General features: G+C 43.0%; 1 protein-coding gene across 4 annotated transcripts in view; it reads left to right on the plus strand.

The window, feature by feature from the left end:
* The window catches only part of IPCEF1 (interaction protein for cytohesin exchange factors 1), a 240,779-nt gene that overhangs the window by 143,863 nt on the left and 77,058 nt on the right, over positions 1 to 19,858 (plus strand). For all 4 annotated transcript variants that reach the window (XM_030196563.1, XM_030196564.1, XM_030196565.1 and 1 more), the window contains exons 7-8: positions 14,461 to 14,532; positions 15,766 to 15,830. In XM_030196563.1, the coding sequence (XP_030052423.1) occupies positions 14,461 to 14,532; positions 15,766 to 15,830 (137 nt within the window). The remainder of the gene's footprint in view (positions 1 to 14,460; positions 14,533 to 15,765; positions 15,831 to 19,858) is intronic.

Below are 19,858 nucleotides of genomic sequence, written 5' to 3' on the forward strand. Positions count from 1 at the left end.
AATCTGCCTTTTTTCTCCTTCTCATTTTATAGCAGGAGTATGGCACACTGATTCATCTGTCTATCCCCTGCATCGCCCTCTCCTATCTTTTCTTTGATTGATGGAATTCCTTTTCTTTTAACCGCTTTGAGCATCCCCTCATAAGGCAGTATATCAAGTACTCTGTAAACAATAAACATGAAATGCACTACATTTTTGCTCATGCAATTAAAGTAGTCTTCATTGCACATACATGCCATTAACTTAAACTGAAGTTTCTGGTTTTCATGCTATTACAGTATCTTCCTGAGTGTTGAACAGCATGCAGATTATGATCGTGCACAGTATGCTTTCTCGTGGCTCAGTTTCCTTGTTGCAAATCTGGATAAAAGTAGATCTGGCGCATGGGGCTGGTGGTTAGTGGTGAGAGCAAAAGCAGAAGAGGATTTGAACCCCTGAAGAAAAAAATGAAGAAAAGACTTAAGGAGAGGGAGAACCCATATCAAAAATACGCACTTCAGATACCTGTCCTTATGATTTAAATATAAAATTCCTCTCATGTAACATATGTGTGGGATGCCACAATGTGCCGCCTTATATAGCAGCAGGAGGAACATTCTGGGTACCTAGTCCAGAGTAGTGCCAGACAGGCTAATGAAGGGGTGGTTTATTCTGAGGAAGTAGCCCAAATAGCAGAAGTGTCACAGCAAGGCAGCGCTCCTGGACAGGAAGGCAATTCTCAAGGTATGGACCACCTCTGCTCCCCTGTCTTTTGGGGGCTGGAGGAACCTGCTTCATCAGCATATGTTATGGGAATGAAGAATGATAGGAGTGTCCCCTAGACGTAGAGCGGAATTTCTGTATTTGGGAACCTTATATCTTTTCCCTGACCCCCAGGGTCTGCTGTTTTATTTTGAATCGTCTGTAGAGTGTTAAGGGTCTGGCTCTTGGCTTCGGAGGTCTTCCAAGGGACACAAGAGTTGTTTAATTTTTTTTCCTTGGAAGATGGTATGCATTGTGTCTGACATATAATTTCTCGGGGGGGGGGGGAGCCTAAGAGTCCAGGTAATTCTCCCTCCAATTTAGATGTATCTCAGTAGGCTTCACTGTCAAGCTCCTTCAAGGGTAGAGTATATTGGTTGTTTGTTTGGTTGTTTGTTTGTTTGTTTGGTTTTTTTGGTGTGTGTGTTTGCCTGAGTGGAAGGGGTGGGAGGGGACTGGGATAAGCATGTGATTTGGGAGTTATGTACTAGCATTTCACTACTTTTCATATCTGTTGGATTTATCTCCTCACCATTCTGGTTGGGGTACAGAGGATTGTGGGAGGTTTGGTTAGGGGAGAAAAGGAGATATTCTATGGGAAAACATTTTGGTGGCTCACATTGTATTTTACATGGTTTCTAATTTCTTTCCTGTTGCATTTGTATACACTGGAATCTTGATTGAGCTATTAACAGTATGTATGAATGTAAGTCACCAATAAAAAATTTTTGCTCTAAAAAGAGGGAAATGTAAAAAGATGAGTTTGTCTCCCTCCCCCACAGGGGTCCAGAACGGAGGAAAAATGTAATCTACACAGTTTGGGGTTGCCCACTCGGGGGCCCATCAGAACCTTAGCCTTTTGCTTAAGAGACTAGGGAGAAGACGCAAAAGGCCAGGAGTAAGGCCTGTTTTCATCAGTAAAGTGTCGAGAGGGGTTATAAGCCAGAGAACGAGGTGAACCCTGGGACACAAGGTGCCTTGAGGGATCATCGGGGAGATTTCATCCTGTTCTCAAGGAGAAGTAGAGAGAAGCTGCAACCAGTTCCACATCCAGGTTGGGGAAAGGATTGAAACCCAGTTGCAGCGTGAGTACATGCTGAAAGCCAGAGTGGTGGGAGGTGAGACACTAAGTCCTGGGTGCATCCTACATGCCAGCCCCAGAGAGGATGAATAGGAAGAGCTGTTAATGAATGAGGAAAATTAAGTCCTAGAGAGGAAGGAAAGGGACTTGCCTATGGACTGCACATTTTGTGAGGAGTGTGAGAGGAAAAATGTGAAAGTTTGGAGACCATGAAAAGTCCTATGCCCTAAAAGTATCTAGATCTGGGGATCTTAACCATTGGTGTGGGAAGAGATCAGATGGGCTGCGAAAAAGGATCTTGAAATCTGAGGCAATTTATTGAAATTTTCTAGAGAGTAAAGGCAGTTATTAGGACTATTATTGGTAGTATAACTGTATTACTGTAATTTTAGCGACATATGGTATAATAAGGTATAAATCCACAATCAACTCTCTTCCGGAGACGGAAAGGTGGTAGAACTAGAGGACATGAATTGAGGTTGAAGGAGGGCAGACTCAGGAGTAATGTCAGGAAGTATTTTTTCACAGAGAGGGTGGTGGATACATGGAATGCCTTTCCGTGGAAGGTGGTGGAGATGAAAATAGTAATGGAATTCAAACATGCATGGGATAAACGCGAAGGAATGGATCCACGGAATCTTTGCAGAGATTGGGTGGCAACGCTGGTAATTGGGAAGCAAAACCAGTGCTGGGCAGACTCCTACGGTCTACACTCTGATCGTGGCTGAATAGATATGGAAGGGCTTGAGTGTAAATTTTAATGAGGTTCGACATTAGCCTCAGCTTTTAGTACAAGAAGAGTGCTGGGCAGACTCCTACGGTCTGTGCCCTGAGAATGTCAAGGACAAGTCAAACTGGGATATAATGTAAAATGAGTTTATCTTGTTGGGCAGACTGGATGGACAGTACAGATCTTTATCTGCTGTCATTTATTATGTTACTATGATATATGTAGCTGTCGCTAGTGGTTTAGGTAAGGGAAATGGGACTTGATATACCGCCTTTCTGAGGTTTTTGCAACTACATTCAAAGCGGTTTTCATATTTTCAGGTACTGACTTTGTAGCAAGGGCAATGGAGGGTTAAGTGACTTGCCCAGAGTCACAAGGAGCTGCAGTGGCAATTGAACTCAGTTCCCCAGGATCAAAGTCCACTGCACTAATCACTAGGCTACTCCTCGTAAGGTATGTAAGGGCCTTCTTTATCAGTTAGAGGAGTGCTTGAACCAAAAAAGGTTAAGAGCTACTGATATAGAAAGAGGAGATTGGAGCTGGATACTATACCAAGGAGCAGAGGGGGATCAACATGCATCTGCCAGTGACTGGTAGATAGAAGGGCGAGCACATCACAGAGGACTGTAATATAATTTTTAAGTCGGGGGGGGGGGGGGGAAGAGGCGGAAGCATGGGTTTGTCCCTGATCTGGCGGCCTGGGAGCATAGGGCCATGGCGCTGCGGTCACTAGCACTGGGTATCTGGTGCTGATTTAAGTGGGTCTGGTCGCCGAAGCTTATGCAGGTCCCAGCCAATATTCAGCTAGGGCCCACATAAGACAGTTTTGCGGGCCCTGGCGGAATGTCAGCTGGGACCCACATAACTGAACAGCCTTTAAAAGACCCTCCGATTCCCCCCCCCCCCCGCCCACCCCTCTAATCACACAACTTCCCCCCCTTCCTCTTACAATGTGCAAGATGAGCCCACTGGTCTTACCTGCAATCCCCCGTGATCTAGCGGGACAATGAGGGCAGGAACGAAGTCCATTCACTCCTACCCCTAGCAGCTGCCATTCCAAAATGGTTGCCGCAACCTCAGAGTACTGCACAGGCCCAAGACCTGCCAGCTCCCACCCCTTCTGAAATTTCCAAAGTTTTGGAGAGCGTGGTAGAGGTGACAAGGATGTAATCTGTCCCCATCCTCAGTCAATTCTTTTTTATCCCCACCCCAATATGATGGGAATGGGGTGGAGATGAAAAACATTGACTGAGGTTGAGGACAGATGATGTCCCTGTGTACAATAATTTTTAGTACTTATTTTCCTTAGTATTACAACCAAGTACTGAGTCACAGTAAGACAGGAACTGGGTTGCATGTTACCAGTCCTGTGACTGCTTTAATTTATCTCCAGATCGCTGCCAGTGGGTTTGAGCTGTGCAGAGTCTAGCCTACTGAGCTGTTCTCACAGCACTAGCTAAAGTTCCTTGAAACGGCCTGGAAAGAGTACTGTGCAAATAAACTTAGTTTGCACAGTGCCAGATTCGAGAAGCACCCATGAGAGTGGGAGCATTGGAGAGAGATGGGACATGAGTTGGAGGGTATGTGGGAGGTCAGAGTGAGCCAAGTTCGGGGAGGGGACAATATCAGAGGGAAGTGTATATTTCTTCTGCAGGGTTGGAAAGAAAAAAATGTTTGAAAGCTGCTGCTTTTGACAGTACTTAAATAAGGCAGTATGGTGACTGAAATGTGGGCAGGCGTTCTAGGTTCCTGCTATTGTTCATGATGTCACTGGTGGAGGAAGCACATGCAGCATGGTGTTACAGGAGAGCAACTGTCCATGTCAGATCAGGGATTGGGGGTTATTTGAAGAAGCTGATAAAAAGTATTTCCTTGTTGTCTAAGGCTGAACCGTTCTGAACATGTGGGTGTTATCCCCTTCTACCAGCAGATGGAGGTAGAGAAAGAGCTAGACTTTTCAAGTGAACTTGCTGATATAACCTGCTGGTGCACTGGGAAAGTTCCAGTATTTTTCTCTGCATCTAGAAGATGGTAAGCTGTTCAGGCTGCCCTAGCCTCCCTTCTCTGCTACCTGAGGCCCCACAGCGAGGTTGAGCCTAACAGTTGCTCCCAGGTAATCGGATCATTAGATCCACCCTGGTTGAGTGTGAAGCCTTGCTCCACAGACCCCATTTGTCCTTTGTAGCGTCCACTGAGCGAGATGTGTGGCTCAGACCATCGAGACCCTGCCGGAGAGGTGCGGGTCCCCATCCCCTTGCTCCTTATAGCCTGTACACCCTGTTTATGTATTCTTTCCTGCAGCTCCAAGGCACTTAACTCCTATTGGGTGAATTAAAGCTGTTAGAGTTAAAAAAAGAAAACACCTGACGAGCAGAGGAACGGCTGAGATGCTAGAGCGCCCCAGGCCAAAGTCGGTCTGTGTAGAGAAGCAGATCTGCATGAGTCTGCTGTGTGGCTGGACATGTGCAGTCTGCCAGAGCTGCCAGCTCAGTACAGCTGCTGGCTCTATCTGCTCCTCCTGTGAGCGGGAGGGGGGCAGCGGAGCTATGAAGGCTGTTCTTTCAGCACTGAAGAGTCAGGACTTGTGGCCATTTTGTCTGGGTTGGCTGCTTTTTCACAGCAGGAGAGTACTTGAGAGGGTGGAGGTCATGGCTCTTCCACACAACCCAGGTCTTCCTGCAGGGGGTCTCTGTATCAACCAGATAACCTTTATCCACATGTTTATTCACGCCTTCAAAGAAATGAAGCAAATTAGTGAGGCAAGATTTCTCTTGGCTGAATCCATGCTGTCTCAATCCAATTAAACCATATTTGTCTGTGTGTTCTGTAATTTTATTCTTTTTAATAAGTGTCCACTATTTTCCTGTCACTGAAGTCAGGCTTGTCAGTCTGTGATTTCCAGGATCACCCCTGGAATCCTTTTTAAAAATCAGCGTTAAATTGGCCACCCTCCAATCTTCAGGTATTACTAACGAATTTAACAGCAGGTTACAGATCACTAACAGCAGATCAGCAATTTCATGTTTGACTTCTTTCAATATCCTAGGGTGCATGCTATCTGATTAAGGTGACGTACTACTCTTAATTTATTGATTTGGTTTAGTACTTCTTCCAGGTTCACCAAGGTTTTTCATTTCCTCCACATCATCACCCTTGAAATCCATTTCTGATAAGGTAGATCTCTTACAACTTCTTCCATAAAGACTGAAGCAAAGAATTTATCCAGGATCTCTGCTATATCCTTGTCCTCCCTGAGTATGCCTTTTGCTCCTTCATGGTCTAACAATCCCACAGATTCCCTCAAAGGCTTTCTATTCTGATGTACCTGAAAAGTTGTTGCTGTGAGTTTTTGCCTCTGTGACAAGTTTTTCTTCATATTCTCTTTTAGCTGTCTTTTATCAATGCTTTGCATCTAACTTGTCAGTGCTTATGTTGCTTCTTATTTTCTTCATTCGAGTCCTTTTTCCATTCTTTGAAGGATGTTCTTTTGGCTCGAATAGCCTCTTTCACTTCACATTTTAACCGTGCTAGCTGTCATTTGCTTTTCTTTCTATCTTTGTAAATATGTGGAATACATCTGGTCTGGGCTTCCAAGATGCTATTTTTAAACGACGTATGTGCCTGATTTAAAGTCCTAACCTTTGCAGCCAATTCGTCTTAGCTTCTTTTTAACCGTTTTCCTCATTTTATCAAAGATGCTTTTTTGAAATTAAATGATCTTACAGTAGATTTCATTTGTGACTTCGCTCCAGATATTAGCTCAAATTTGATCATGTTAATATTATCACTGTTTCCTAGCAGGACCAACACCATTACCTCTTGTACTATGCCCTGCATTCCACTAAGGACTAGATCTAAAATAGCTCCCCCTCTTATCAGTTCCTGGACCAGTTACTCTAAGAGAAGTCATTTATTACATCTAGGAATTTTACCTTGCCAGTACTCCCAGATCTAACATTTTATCTGCTTAACCCTAGAACGCATGACGTTAAAAATATACATATTAACGTCATGGGGGCCTTTTAGGCCCCCATGCACATAATGTAGAAAAACACACTTAAATAACTTTCACAAGTTTATTTCAAAATTGCTCAATAAAATATGAATAGTGGACAACATTTTAATTATAATTTTTCACAGAAAACACCAAAAAATCTTTTTTTTCCCAAATTTCACGCAAAGACATGAAAACACACAAAAATGCATAGAAATCTATAGCAAACTAGCTGCAGCTACATTTTTATTCTAACTTTCTTTTCTATTATATTAGTCTTCCAAACAATTCTGACATGTTATTTTTTCAGAAGAGTGTTCTTTGCAAACAGTTTCCTTACAAGTGGAACAATATCGCTCCGTTTTCCTCTCTATGTTTCTTGGACACATGAAACAACGCTTTCGTTTTCTTTCTCCTGGCTCTGGAGTAATCTGAAACTGTACGCCACACCGTTTCATTGCTTCTTTAATTTTCTTTGGCAAGCATTTCAAGTCGCTTCGCTCTATCATGTGAGGTATTACAAGTTCATGACAAAGGTCCTTCAAGAATAAGCGTCTCCTGTCCTTCCTCTGTGCATGAAATTCAGGATGAGTTTCTGTATAAATAATGAATGAATTTAGGGCTGCTACATCAAGCATATTTGAAAATAGTACTACAGGCCATCGTTTTGTTTGCCTCTTACACGAATATTCTCCCACCATCTCATCCATTTTATCTACACCTCCTTTTGTTGCATTGTAATGCAGGATGATTTCTGGTTTCAATTTTTGGTTATTGCTGTCAACACTGCAATCGTGATGCATGGTACTGAGTAAATTACAGATTTCTCCTTCTTTGCCTTGTAAGATACCAAAGTCGCTTTGTTATTGAATCCAAAGACACTCTCATAAAGTGCTCGCTGACGATTGTGTTTGAGTGGTGCTGGAATTTCTCGTCTGTTTTGCTTTATAGTACCAACAAGTGTAATAGCTTTTGCAAGCAGAAAATTGCCTAGTTCAACATTGGTGAAATAATTGTCCATGGTGATGTTTCTACCTGAATTGAATATTGGAACAGCAAGAGTTTTGACTATTTCAGACCCCAGATCCTTCTGTACTGGTGCACCAACCTCTTTGCCACAGTAGATTACGCCATTTATGCCATAATAATTTGCAGAATCACACATCCAGAAGATTTTTATACCGTACTTGGCTGGCTTGCTGGGCATGTATTGTATGAATTTGCAGCGTCCTCTGAACGGTACAAGTTGCTCATCTACAGTAACATTAGTACTAGGATTGTAAAGTTTTGTGCAATTTTTGATAAATATGTTCCAGATATAACTGATAGGGGCTAATTTGTCTGTTTCAAACCTCGCTGCACGAGTTCGCTTATCATCAAAGCGAATGATCCTTCTAATTTCCTCATATCTGCCCACTGACATTGTCGCCTTATAGTGTGGATCAGAAAGTGGGTCCAGAAATAATTCTCGTATTGGAACATCATACGATTTTTGACTCCCTGCCAGCAGGAAAAGTCCAATATATGCATAAAGCTCCTCTTTTGAGATATTTTTCCAGGACTTATTTTTTGCTGAAGCGATACGTCTTCCTTCTAGGTTTGAACATAATAGGACCTCTTCTGCAATATTGTCAGAAAAATAAGTACAGAATACATCTTTAGGGGTAAAGTAACTGGGACTTCCCACAGCTCCTTGAGCCTGTCTCACAATATTGTGTATTGGAGTACGTCCGACTAATGTAGGATTACTGTCCCAAAAAACATTCGTTTTGGATGTTCTACTTATCACTTCTTGAGGATCCACTAGATTCACTTCTTCATCATCAGAAGAATCACTGGATGAGGATGTTTGATTAGCTGGTGGCAGATATTCTTCATCAGACAAAGATAGTTCACTTTCATCATCGCTTTGAAACATAATCGCTTCAATCTCTTGGTCAGTCAGACACTTGGAGGAAGACTGTGCCATTGCTGACTAGATGTTAGAAAATGAAACAGATTTCCTCTTAACAGCTTATCTTATCACAGGTCCTTCAGCAATTAGCTCACAGTGTATACTGTCCTCAGTGTTCAGAGGACCTGAGGTGATGTCATGGCCTTATCACTCCCTCCAAAAATCACATGACATCCTCACATGTTATTATCCACACCCTGGCCCCTCCACCAGCATTACTGAGTACAAATAAAGTAACTTGAGACACAAACACTTCTGAGAACATGATAAAAACAGCGGGGGCCTAAAAGGCCCCCAATTCGTACAGATGTAGTTTTCACCAAACAAGCATTGTTACACCATAATGCCTATGAAAAAAAATTATATGAACAACTGGATATTATCAACAATGACATACTTGAGTAATACCTTGAGTTTCAAAATTCTAACTAAAGTAATTTTGCAGATAATAGCAAAAATGTAAGCATGGGGGCCTAAAAGGCCCCCAATATGCGTTCTAATATAGGGGTAATAGAAGTCACCCATTATTATATTGTTGTCCCATTTTTCAGCTTTCCTAATGTCTGTAAACATTTCTTCATCTGTTCATTTTGTCCTGGCTGACAGTAGTACAGTGCTACTAGTATACTCTGCCTTCACACATGGATTTTCTATCCATATGGATTCCACACTGCTGTTTCATGTTTTGTTTTGGTTTGACTCAAATCCTTCTTTAAGATATAGTGCAATTCCCCCCCCCCCCCCCCTACAATTTGATCCACTCTTATCATTTGATATAATTTATACCATTGTCCCATTGATTGTCCTCCTTCCACCAGGTCTCTAAGATGCCTATTATATCTACCTCTTCATTTAGTGCTTTATACTAGCGCTAAATGAAGAGTAACTCTCCATCTTATTTTTTAGTTTTTTTAGCATTTTTATACAGACATTTCCTTGTTTATCCTTGCATCTATAAGTTGACGGGTAAAATTTGCATCCTTTATTCTGTGCTTCCCTTAAATTTATCAATATGTACACTATTTGTAATTTATTTGCTAATCTGTTACTCTCAGCCACTTCATCATACTACTTCACTGTTGATGAAATTCAAACTCTGTACTTCTAATCTAAACTGTAAGCCATTTTAGTTTAAATGATAGTCTATCTCCTTTTCAAATGTTAGTGCCAGTAGCCTGGTTTCATCCAGGTTAAGGTAGAGTCCATTTTTTAAAAATAGGCTCCCCCTTTCCCAGAAATGTTGCCTAGTTCCTAGCAAATCTCTCATCACTGTACCATCCTCTCAGCCATGTATTGAGACTTCAGAGCTCTGCCTGCCTCTTGGGTCCTGCACATGGACTGGAGAGCATTTCTACCTAAGAGCCTAAATTTGGCTTCCAGAACTTCCGTCCGTCCGTCCCTCATCTTCTTAAGTCACTGGTACCCGCATGTACCAAGACAGCATCCTATCTAGATGATGAATGATGTCTACCATCTTTGTACCAGGCAGACAAGTGACCAAATGAGCCTCATGTCCACCAGCCACCCAGATATCTACATGCCTAATGTTCAAATCACCAACTGAAACAGCTGTCTTAACTTTTCCCTCCTGGACGATGATTGATCTGGGCTGATTCATAGGTGGCGTCCAGAGAGGCCACTTCTCAAGTCATTGCTCTTCAGACGATTCACCACCCAACCCAGCTTCTCCAGAAGAGTCACCTGCTTCCAACCCAGTACCTTGTATATTTGGGAATTCAGTTCGATACAGTTTGGGGGAAGGTCCTCCTCCCAGAGGAGTGAGCTGCAAAGCTTCAGGCTCAGAAATGCAGACTCTGAGCTCATGAATCCCAATGTTTAGGATCACCAGCAGCTTTTGAGCTCTATGGCAGCTGCCTTGGAGGTGATGCCTTGGGTCAGAGCGCACTTGTGGTCTCTTCAGATGGCCCTGCTATCCAGGTGGACTCTGGTCTCCCAGGACTTCAAGCGCCCATTGCCTTTGAGCACCCATTGCACTGCCAGTATATGGGCCAGTCTGGAGTGGTGGGATTGTCCAGGGCACCTCCTTTGGGGGGGGCGGGGTCCTCTTGGAAGCCCCTCAGTGGATGTTGGTTACCACCAATATGAGTCTTCCTGGTTGAGGAGTGCATTGCCTGGGCTGAGGGACCCAGGGCACTTGATCATCATCCACCATACTCCTGGAGATACGGGTAGCGCATCGGAGCCAGTCGGTGGTGTTGGAAGCTGTGAATCACTGGTGCTGGGCAGAGGTACACCTACAGTCCCTGTCAGCAGTACACATAGCGGGTAAGGTCAGTGTCCAGGAGGAATTCAGTCACTCCCAGTTGGACCCAAAGTAATGGGAGCTAGGACTGGAGGCCAATCAGTTCATTGAGGACCATTGGGGGTCACAGGGGTTTGACTTGATGGCATGGATACCAGTTCCAAGACGGAGTTATTTTTCATCTGCTGGAGGGAGGTGGCCTGGTAGCAGATAGATGTTCTGGTGCAGCCGTGGCCAACAGAGGAGCTTCTGTACGTCTTCTCTTTGTAGCCTCTGATTAGACTGGCTTTTGCACAGAACAGTGTGCCATCCTCATCTTGTTCTTATGGTAGCTCTGGATTGGCCCGTTGGCCCGTTGCCTGCTGTTGGGCGAGCCACTTTTCTGCTCAGGGGCTGTGGGTGTGGCAGTGACTGGTGAAAATGAGGGATCTAGAACTCTTGTGGCTTCCAGTTTGGCACTGCTTCTTATCTGTGGTGATTTCTACCTTGTTTACTTCGTGGAAGTCTTCCATGTCCTTGGCTTATGTGCGGGTCGGGAAGGTTTTTGAACAGTGGTGTTCGAGCGGGCTCTTTCCTCTTGGAAGGCGCAGGTCCATGAGGTCTCAGCCTTTTATGCAGCAAGGTTTAGATCAGGGCCTGGCCCTGAATTCCATCAGGGTCCAGGTGGCTGCCCTTTCCAGTTTTAGGGGCAAAGTGCAGGGCCTATTCCTGGCAGCACATGGGGAAGTTGCCTGGTTTTTGAAGGGGGTTGCTCATTTGCAGTCTCTGGTGTGTTCTTCCGGTGCTGTCCAGGGCTCCCTTTGATGAAGTTATACATTAAGGATCTTACTCTCAAGGTGGTGTTCTTAGTGGCCATCACTGGCCCATAGGGTTTTGGAGTTGCAAGCACTGTCCTGTAGAGACCTATTCCTCTCCTGTTCAGAGGACTCGGTGTCAATCTGCCTATTTCCTTCTTTCATGCCCAAAGTGGTCTCGACATTCAATTTTGAACCAGGAGTTCTGTTTGCCCTCCTTTCTGGAGGAGGGATCTGATCTCTCTGATTAGAAGTTTACACAAATTAGATGTCTGGAGGATGTTGTGTTGCTGCTTGTAGGAAACCAATGACTTTCATCTTTCTGATCATCTGTTTGTGCTTTTCTAGGGTCCTTGTAAGGGCCAAGTGGCTTCTAAGGCCACTGTCTCTCGGTGGATCAAGGCAGCTCATGAGGCAGCCTATATTTCTAGGCCGGGGTTGAAAGCTCATTCGATGATGGGTCAGGTGACTTCTTGGGCGGTGTCTCAGAAGGTCGCTGTGCAGGAGATCTGTCAAGCAGCAATTTGGTCATCACAGCATTGGGTTTGTTTGTTTTTTTTTGGTCATTACAGGTTGGATGTGCTAGCCAGAGCTCGTTCGGAGTTTGACAGAGCTGTCCTCAGGGGGGCTTTGTTTTCCCCTACCCAGTAGTTCTGCTTGGGTACATACCACATGTTCAGGATGGTGCAACCTTAGACAACAAGGAAGGTGAATCTGCCTTGGCTGATGATTTCTTTTCCTTTAGTTGGCCACACCGTTCTGAAGCCTTCCCTTGGAAGACTAAGGCCTGGGGATCTCGGGGTGCTCTGTTCTTTTATTTTCAGTAAAAAAAAAAAAAAGAGCTAGAGAGAAAGAAAAGAAGAATATGATTTAGAAAAGCGAGGAGGTAGTCCTTGGAGATGCAGGGAAGTGAGTGTTGCTGTGTGGTATGCTCGCTTGCTTATTTTATTTATTTTTTTGCTGCTGCAGTGGTGGTTGGGGCATGTGTGTGTGTGTTATAAAGGGACCTTCTGCTTTGGCAGAGGCATACTGAAACTTTCCCAGTGCACCAGCAGGTTATACTGGCAAGTTCACTGGAAAAGACTAATTTTTCTCTACTGCCATCTGCTTGTAGGAGGGGATAACACCCACATGTTCAGAACAGTGCAGCCAACTAAAGGAAGTTCAGCAAAATAAATACGTGCACTAATTTGAACACACTTTCCATGTTGTGGCATGGATATATATAATATTACTACTGACTTTAGGTAAATGCATGTTTTAGTACTGATTTGTTATTATAGCCCTAGAGGTGAAATAAAGATATGTTTACTTCCCAGAGAGTAAATCAAAGTGAAAATGTAAATTTGTTTAAAAAAAACTGCCACCCACAAGCCTCATGTTCAGGTTCCACTGTATTACTGCCTGGATGGTATGTATAGTTGGGCCTATGGGTTTAGATACTCGATGGGGGGAGTAGATCTAATAGGTAGATGGTGGGTGGGGGAGAGTTCTGCATAATTGGATAAATTTGGCCACCTGGTGTCCATAGTATCTCTATATGATGTTTTGAAATCTGCTTCTCTGGCAAGCCATTTCTATAAATATTGCAGAGGCACAGTGTTCTGCATTGGTAGGGTTCAGTCTTTTAGCAACTCCACATAGATCAGCTCCTACTTCATATTACTCATGTAGTAAGGGGTGGGGAGGAGTCTGATATTCAAGGTGCTGGAAGAGAACAATGGAGGAAAACAGCTGAAGAAGAGTATTCACCAGGGTAGACCATTAGCAATCTTTAGACTTCTTTGCATGGTTTAAGGACAGCTGTGAGGTAGTTCCCTGTGATATAATGGAAGCGTCCTCTGGGGAGCACCCAGGTATTCCCAGCTTCGTAGCATTGTGTTCCACACAGTAGTGTCTAGTCCCTACTGACTGTTGAGGATATGACCTGAATATGGAAATCTTAGGAACTGGTACTTGGTAATGACTGGTTGACACTAAAGACCTTTTTCATAGGCCTCTTGGCACCTGAACTGTCATAAATAAGTGCTCCTAAACAGAGCAGCAGAGTTTCACAACACAGTGGATATTTAAGTGCTGTTCAAGCAGACATTCATGGGGCTTTTTTGGGTTGGCATACAGTTCTCTTCTGTGGAAACTCCGTCACACAAATAGTAGGAGTAAAGTCAATGGGTACTTTTTGTGCCTGTGTATCTCTAGCCAGGGAGTGGGGTGTGTGTGTGCATGTGTGCAGAGGGCTGATTGAGGTAAGTGAGTTGGAAGAGGATTTGAAATAAGCAGGATCTCCCCAGGTTATTGCAAATGAAGGTGTTCCTTGTTACCAGATCCTGACTTTGTTCTCAACTGAGCTGGAAGCCCATGAGGAGGAGGTAGAGGAAACTGCTGGGCCCACAAAATCTATGTAGACGGGCACAAATGTACATGCACATAATTTTGCTATTAGGCCACTTATATATATTTTTGTACTGTGTGAAGTTGGACCAGTAAACTTATAACTGGAATTAAAACTATAAGGTGTAAATTACCTGTGGAGGAATTAGAGGAAAGAATTTCTAATCTTAATAGAAGCAGAAAATGAAAGCAGATAAGGCATATTAGGCTATCAAGTCTGCTCATCCCATGCCATCTGCTATCCCTTCCTCTCCCTTAATATATTTTTCAAACATTTACTGTGAAGTACAATTGTTTTAATAAAAAATGAGTTTCCAACTTTCTGGCAGGAAAACCTGCAGGCACTCTCTTTGATCCCTCTATCCATCCTCTGCTGGGATGTGAGTTTGTGTGCTGTTCATGAGTTAACATAAAACACCTCTGTGCAGCATTAATTATTTTTTTCTCACTTCTTCTGACTCTTCCCATGTGTGTTTATGTGTTTCTGTTTATTTCATTTTTTTGTCTTGAAGTGCACTAAAGATCAGCCACCCACAGATCAAGGCATTCTATTTTGCAGCAGAAAACGCAGAGGAAATGAATAAGTAAGTACTGGGAACGGACCTGTCGTAGTTCATTATGGACGCTTGCCATAACACCTACGGCTGTTACTCTCACTTTGTGATCAGCAAGCAATTCCTGTCATTCAGCTTTGCACACGGCCACCTTCCTCTCTCAGGTTCTGTTAGCATAAATTACTGTTTTGCCTAGGAAGCTGCACTGGCCAGTGCTTACAGGTCTGTCATTCAGCCCATTGCATGATTGTAAGCGTTTTATAAAGCAGTGTTTCCCAAGTCCGGTCCTGGAGTACCCCTTGCCAGTCAGGTTTTCAGGATATCCAAGATGAATATGCATGAAAGAGATTTGCATATAATGGAGGCAGTGCATGCAAATCAAGTTCATGCATATTCATTGTGTATATCCTGAAAACCTGACCGGCATGGGGTACTCCAGGACTGGACTTGGGGAAACCCTGCTATAATATATGTGATACAGAATTAGACTGAATTTTTTTGGTCTTGTGTGATTTCCTATATATTGGTTAAGCCAGTTACACTACAGGACTAGTGAAAAGTAATAGTAAATGAATAGTAAGATCTATACTCGTAGTTTGAGATGGATTACTAGCTATTAAAATACACCTATCCAGCTGGCTAACTACTGAGTTTTAGACTAAAGCATATGTAAACAATGATATATCGAGGTAAGTCTCCTTAGGACCTGCCTGTCTTCAGCCTTATTCAAAAACTAATAGCAAAACCTGTATCCATGTGGAGCGTATGTAACAACTCAGTTTATAGCTGAGCATATTATTTTTAGAGAAGTTAACCCAGTGATTTTTATCATCTGTGTGTCTAGCACTGTGGACACAGAGAAAGAATGTGTGTTTTGTGCTTTATGTTCAACATGGGTGCAGGATCTCATGCCCTGCCGTGCTTTATAGTATTTCTGATATGATAATTTGAGTGTTTCACTGACAGGATTTGATTATGATGGGGGCAGTAGCAGACAACAGCTATGGGATACAAGCTAATAATGAGAGCTAGTCAGAAAGACCATTGAGTTTGTGTATTATTGTCTCAGCACTTTTGCGGAAGGAAGGGTTGCAGTAATTCTTGAAGTTGAAACTTTCGTATTGCTAATGAGTATTTAAAGAACTATCACTTCTGACCAGTTTTGGTTTTCATTTAACTAATTTTATTCTTGGTGGGCTAATGCAGTACCACTTATACTTATTTCTTTTGCTTTTTATTTATTTATTTTTTGTATACTTTTAGGTGGTTGAATAAACTAGGGCTGGCCGTGATCCAGCGACCATGTCTTGGAAAAAAGAATGAGGAAGGTATGTTTTGATGATGGTAAGAACTCTTGAGGAAAGTACATCTTTTTCCGAAGGGTAGAAAGAGAAGCAGCAGATATTACAATATTCTTAGTTTCAAGATTGCTGCCTGCAGGAGAGTCACCTTCTCTAGTACCTGGAAGATTCACAGCTGAACCCAGATGAGGAATTAAGAGTTCAGGATGGTGGTTCTTAAGTGGTTCATTGTTAGAGAGTATAATAAGTGATAAAGAATCGGTGGATAAGTGGACCAAGTAATCTTTTAGATATCTCCTTTTCACCAAATGCATTTTAATGTTGATGAAACCCAAGCTCATGTATTTGCTGTAGCTGGAGAAAAATGTTGGAACTCGCTACTGGATGCTTTATAAGTTATCACTCATATTGCAACATATTGGAAGAAATTTAAAAGTGCACCTTTTTTAGAAGGCTATTTCCTTACATTGATTGTAATACAAACTCTGGCAGCTGAGCTAACGTGGTATATCGTGTGTTTTGAAATCCATGTATGATGGTTAAGAACACAAGACTTGGTTGCTGTGAGGGAAAAAAATTGTCAGTTACATTTTCCTGTGAGCCCTATTGTTTATTACACAATATGATGATTCATTACAGAACACATTTAAAAATGTATTTATTTCAACAGCAGCCTAAAGTCTGTTAACAAGTTGCGCCAACTTAATTTTTCAAATAGGTGGAGGAAAAGTTTCAGTAAAAGCAGCACTGCAATTATATCTGTAGTTAGAACATCGCTGCTACATAACACGTCACCAGTCAGAAAACCTCTCCTTCCAATTTTTTAAATACATTTTAAAAGTCAGTTTTTATCCTTATTATTTGTATAACTTTTTTTCAAACTTTTCTTCAACTCCAAAAGTAACTGTGAATATAACTTAGCTTTAGTGACAACACTCTAATCAGCTCGTCTTAAGCTGTATGGAGCCCCTCCGTTTCACTTTCACAACGCTTCTTCAGGAGCTGCCGGCTTCTAACTGACATCTCAAACTTTTCTTCTAGACACCAACATTTTATTCCTTCTAAACGCTCAAACTCCAAAGCTTGGAGCACTTAGAAGGCATAAAATGACAGAACGTCTGGAAGAAAAAGTTTGAAGAAAAGTTATACAAATAAGGATAATAATTGACTTTTAAAATTTATTTTAAAAAAATTGGAAGGGGGAGGTTTTCTGACTGGTAATGTGTTATATACCAGCGTTGCTATAATTGCAGATACAATTGCAGTGCTGCTTTTACTGAAGTCTTTCCTCCACCTAATTGAAAAATTAAGTTGGTTCATGTGGTCAGCAGACTTTGGGCTGATGTTGACGTAGTTGCATATATTAATCTGCAAGCCAGCTAATTTTGAAAATGTATTATTGAAATTGCCTATTTAGGTCCCACAAAAGTGTAAAATAAAAATATTTCCATTTACAGATGTCTGTGTCTCTCCTGTTTTCTCCCTCCTCTATAAGTCCATCCCTGTTCTTCCTATCACTCCTTCAGTGGGCCAGCATTTCTCCCCGTGTGGCCCTGTACTTCTATCATTCCCTTAGTGGGCCAGCATTTCTTCTTGTCTTCCCTGCCTCCATGTAGTCCAACATCGAGCCTCCTCCCCCCAGTCCCATACTCCCAGTGGTCCTAGCATTTGATCTCCTCTCCTTCCCCCTTGCAGTCCAGCACTTTCCCGTCTTCTCCCCCACCCTCCCTTCTCCCCATTCTCTCTTCTTTTCCTGTGTAATCCAACATGTCACTGGCCCTCTTCATCCTCCACCCAGCAACTCACCTTTCTCTTTCCTTTATTCCCATGCCTCATGGCATTCAGCCCACAGCATCCTTTCTTGCTGTGTCGCTGCTATGGGAGGACAGCTGCAGCTGGGCTTGGAGCTCATGCCCATTTGAGGCTTGCTCTGCCCGTCTGTCGGCCCCCCCCCCCCCACACACACACACACTTTCCCCACTCTAACAAGAAGGCAGCCTGAGTGGGAAGGACACCTGCAGGCATCCAACTCTGGCATAGAAATGAGCACTGTCTGGCTACAGTTGTCCCAATGCAGTGGCAGTACACAGCGAGAAAGGATGTTAAAAATGGTAAGAAGCCAGGCGGTGAAGACACAAACATCTTAGTGGAAGCTAGGGTTGAGAAGCTTTGTGTAATGAATGTGATTGAGACTGCATTATGTCTTTTGGTTTTATGTACATGTTTTTATATTCAAGCTTAACACATTATCAGTGTGTCCTGATAACATCACAGGGTGGCATTTCTAACACAAAGAGGAACTTGGTCCCATAGCTTTAAGGACTGGCAAAAAAATGTACAAACCTAGTTAGACGTCACCTGTTTGTATGAGGAATGCAAAGGAGAGTTCAAGACTGAGGGAAGTGCAGTGTAGTGATGGACAAGAGGGAACGGCAAGGACCATGAATGCATTTATAAGTACACATTTTAACATAACACAGAAACTTCACTAGAAGCCAGTGCAACAAGTGAAGCACCTGTTCTCCCTCAGGGTCACTGTAAGACATGAGAAACTGTCCATGCAAAGAGTTCTGGTGCAACTATTTGGTTTGAAAGGTACTAGTGGAGCTCTCCAGTTTAATAATACATTATTGGTTTACTTAAAGAGAAAAATATCTTTTAAAGTGAATGTCCTATAAAAGCACAAGTTCTCACCCCCTCCTCCTTTTAGAATAGTCCCTTCATAGGCCCTCTGCAGTGACTGACTGACTGCAGTGAGAAGGTGATAAAGGTCGTTGCCAAAATACCCGCTGGTCCACTGGAATATCTTGGGGTTTTAGGTGACATTCTACTCTACATACTCTCCTTCTTGCATTACAGATATTTGATCACCTGGAGCTCTTCTGAATCGATAAATAGATTTTTGGGTCTGTCAAAAGTTTCTACGCCTCTTCACCAGTCAAAGCCTGAAACTACAGAAACTAAAATTCTCCAAGGACAAGTAGAACAGAGTTTTCTTACATGTGGGTGACATCACCAATAGAGCCCTCGTGTGGATGCTGTCCAGCATTCTTTAATTTCTAGAAGCCTTTGGCAGGCCCCCACCATGCATGCATGAGTGCCTTCCCACCTGTCCGAGTTGCTTGGGATCTGCAGTTTCACTTTCTCCTTGGAGCTGTGAAGATGTGTCTTCTATTGCCTTCCTTTCTCTGGGTTTCGTGTGATTAGCACAGGGCTTTTTTTTCCCCCTTTGGTTTTGTCCCTTATCCTGTTTTTCGCTTAGTTTTTCAGCCGTTTTTATTTTTATTTTTTCATGTCTTGCAGCCACTTTAGATCTGAGATCCTGACCAGGTCTTTAAAAAAAAAAAAGTTTTAATCGTTGAGCTGTTTAATTTTGCTGTGGCTGTTTTTTTTCTGCGATGTCCCAAAAGTGTCTGTTGAAGTGGTGCTGATATACCAGTTGGCTCCAATATCTTCACTGGCTGTCTTAGCACCAGTGCTTACCCTATAGGAGTACCTCCAGGTCATGTTACAGGAGGAGCTGGGGTGCATCCTGAGTTGGCATGATGCAGAGGCATTGAGGGTGTTTGCAGTGACTGTGGTAAGGCTCCAACCCATCCTGGAGACCCACGCCCTGCTTGTCAGATGTTGGTCAGCACCAACAGATCCAATGCTCCTCTCGATCCTATTGGAAAAGGAAGTGACACCGGAGTCCAAGAGAGGACCTGTACTTCTGTGCTCCCACCCAGAGCCTGACCCTACACCCAGCAGAACAAGGCATAAGGAATATTTTGCTGGATCAGAGGAAGAGCCAGAGGACCTCTTGAAGAAGGGGTCCTTTAGCCTACCTTCAGAACCTTCCCCACCAAAGGAAAGGAGGAAGTTTCCCCCAGAGGAGCTCTCTCATCAGTTTTTTTTTTAGGGAAATGGTGGAGGCCATTCCATTTAAGTTGGAGGTCAAGAACGAGCCCAGGGCCAAAATGTTGGATGTGGTTGACTGTGACTCCTCTCCTAAGAAAGATGTGACAGTGCCAGTTCACAACATTCTTAAGAATGCACAGATGAAGAATTGGGAG

This window comes from Microcaecilia unicolor, chromosome 3 (assembly GCF_901765095.1).
Source record: "Microcaecilia unicolor chromosome 3, aMicUni1.1, whole genome shotgun sequence".
NCBI classification, from domain to species: Eukaryota; Metazoa; Chordata; class Amphibia; order Gymnophiona; family Siphonopidae; genus Microcaecilia; species Microcaecilia unicolor.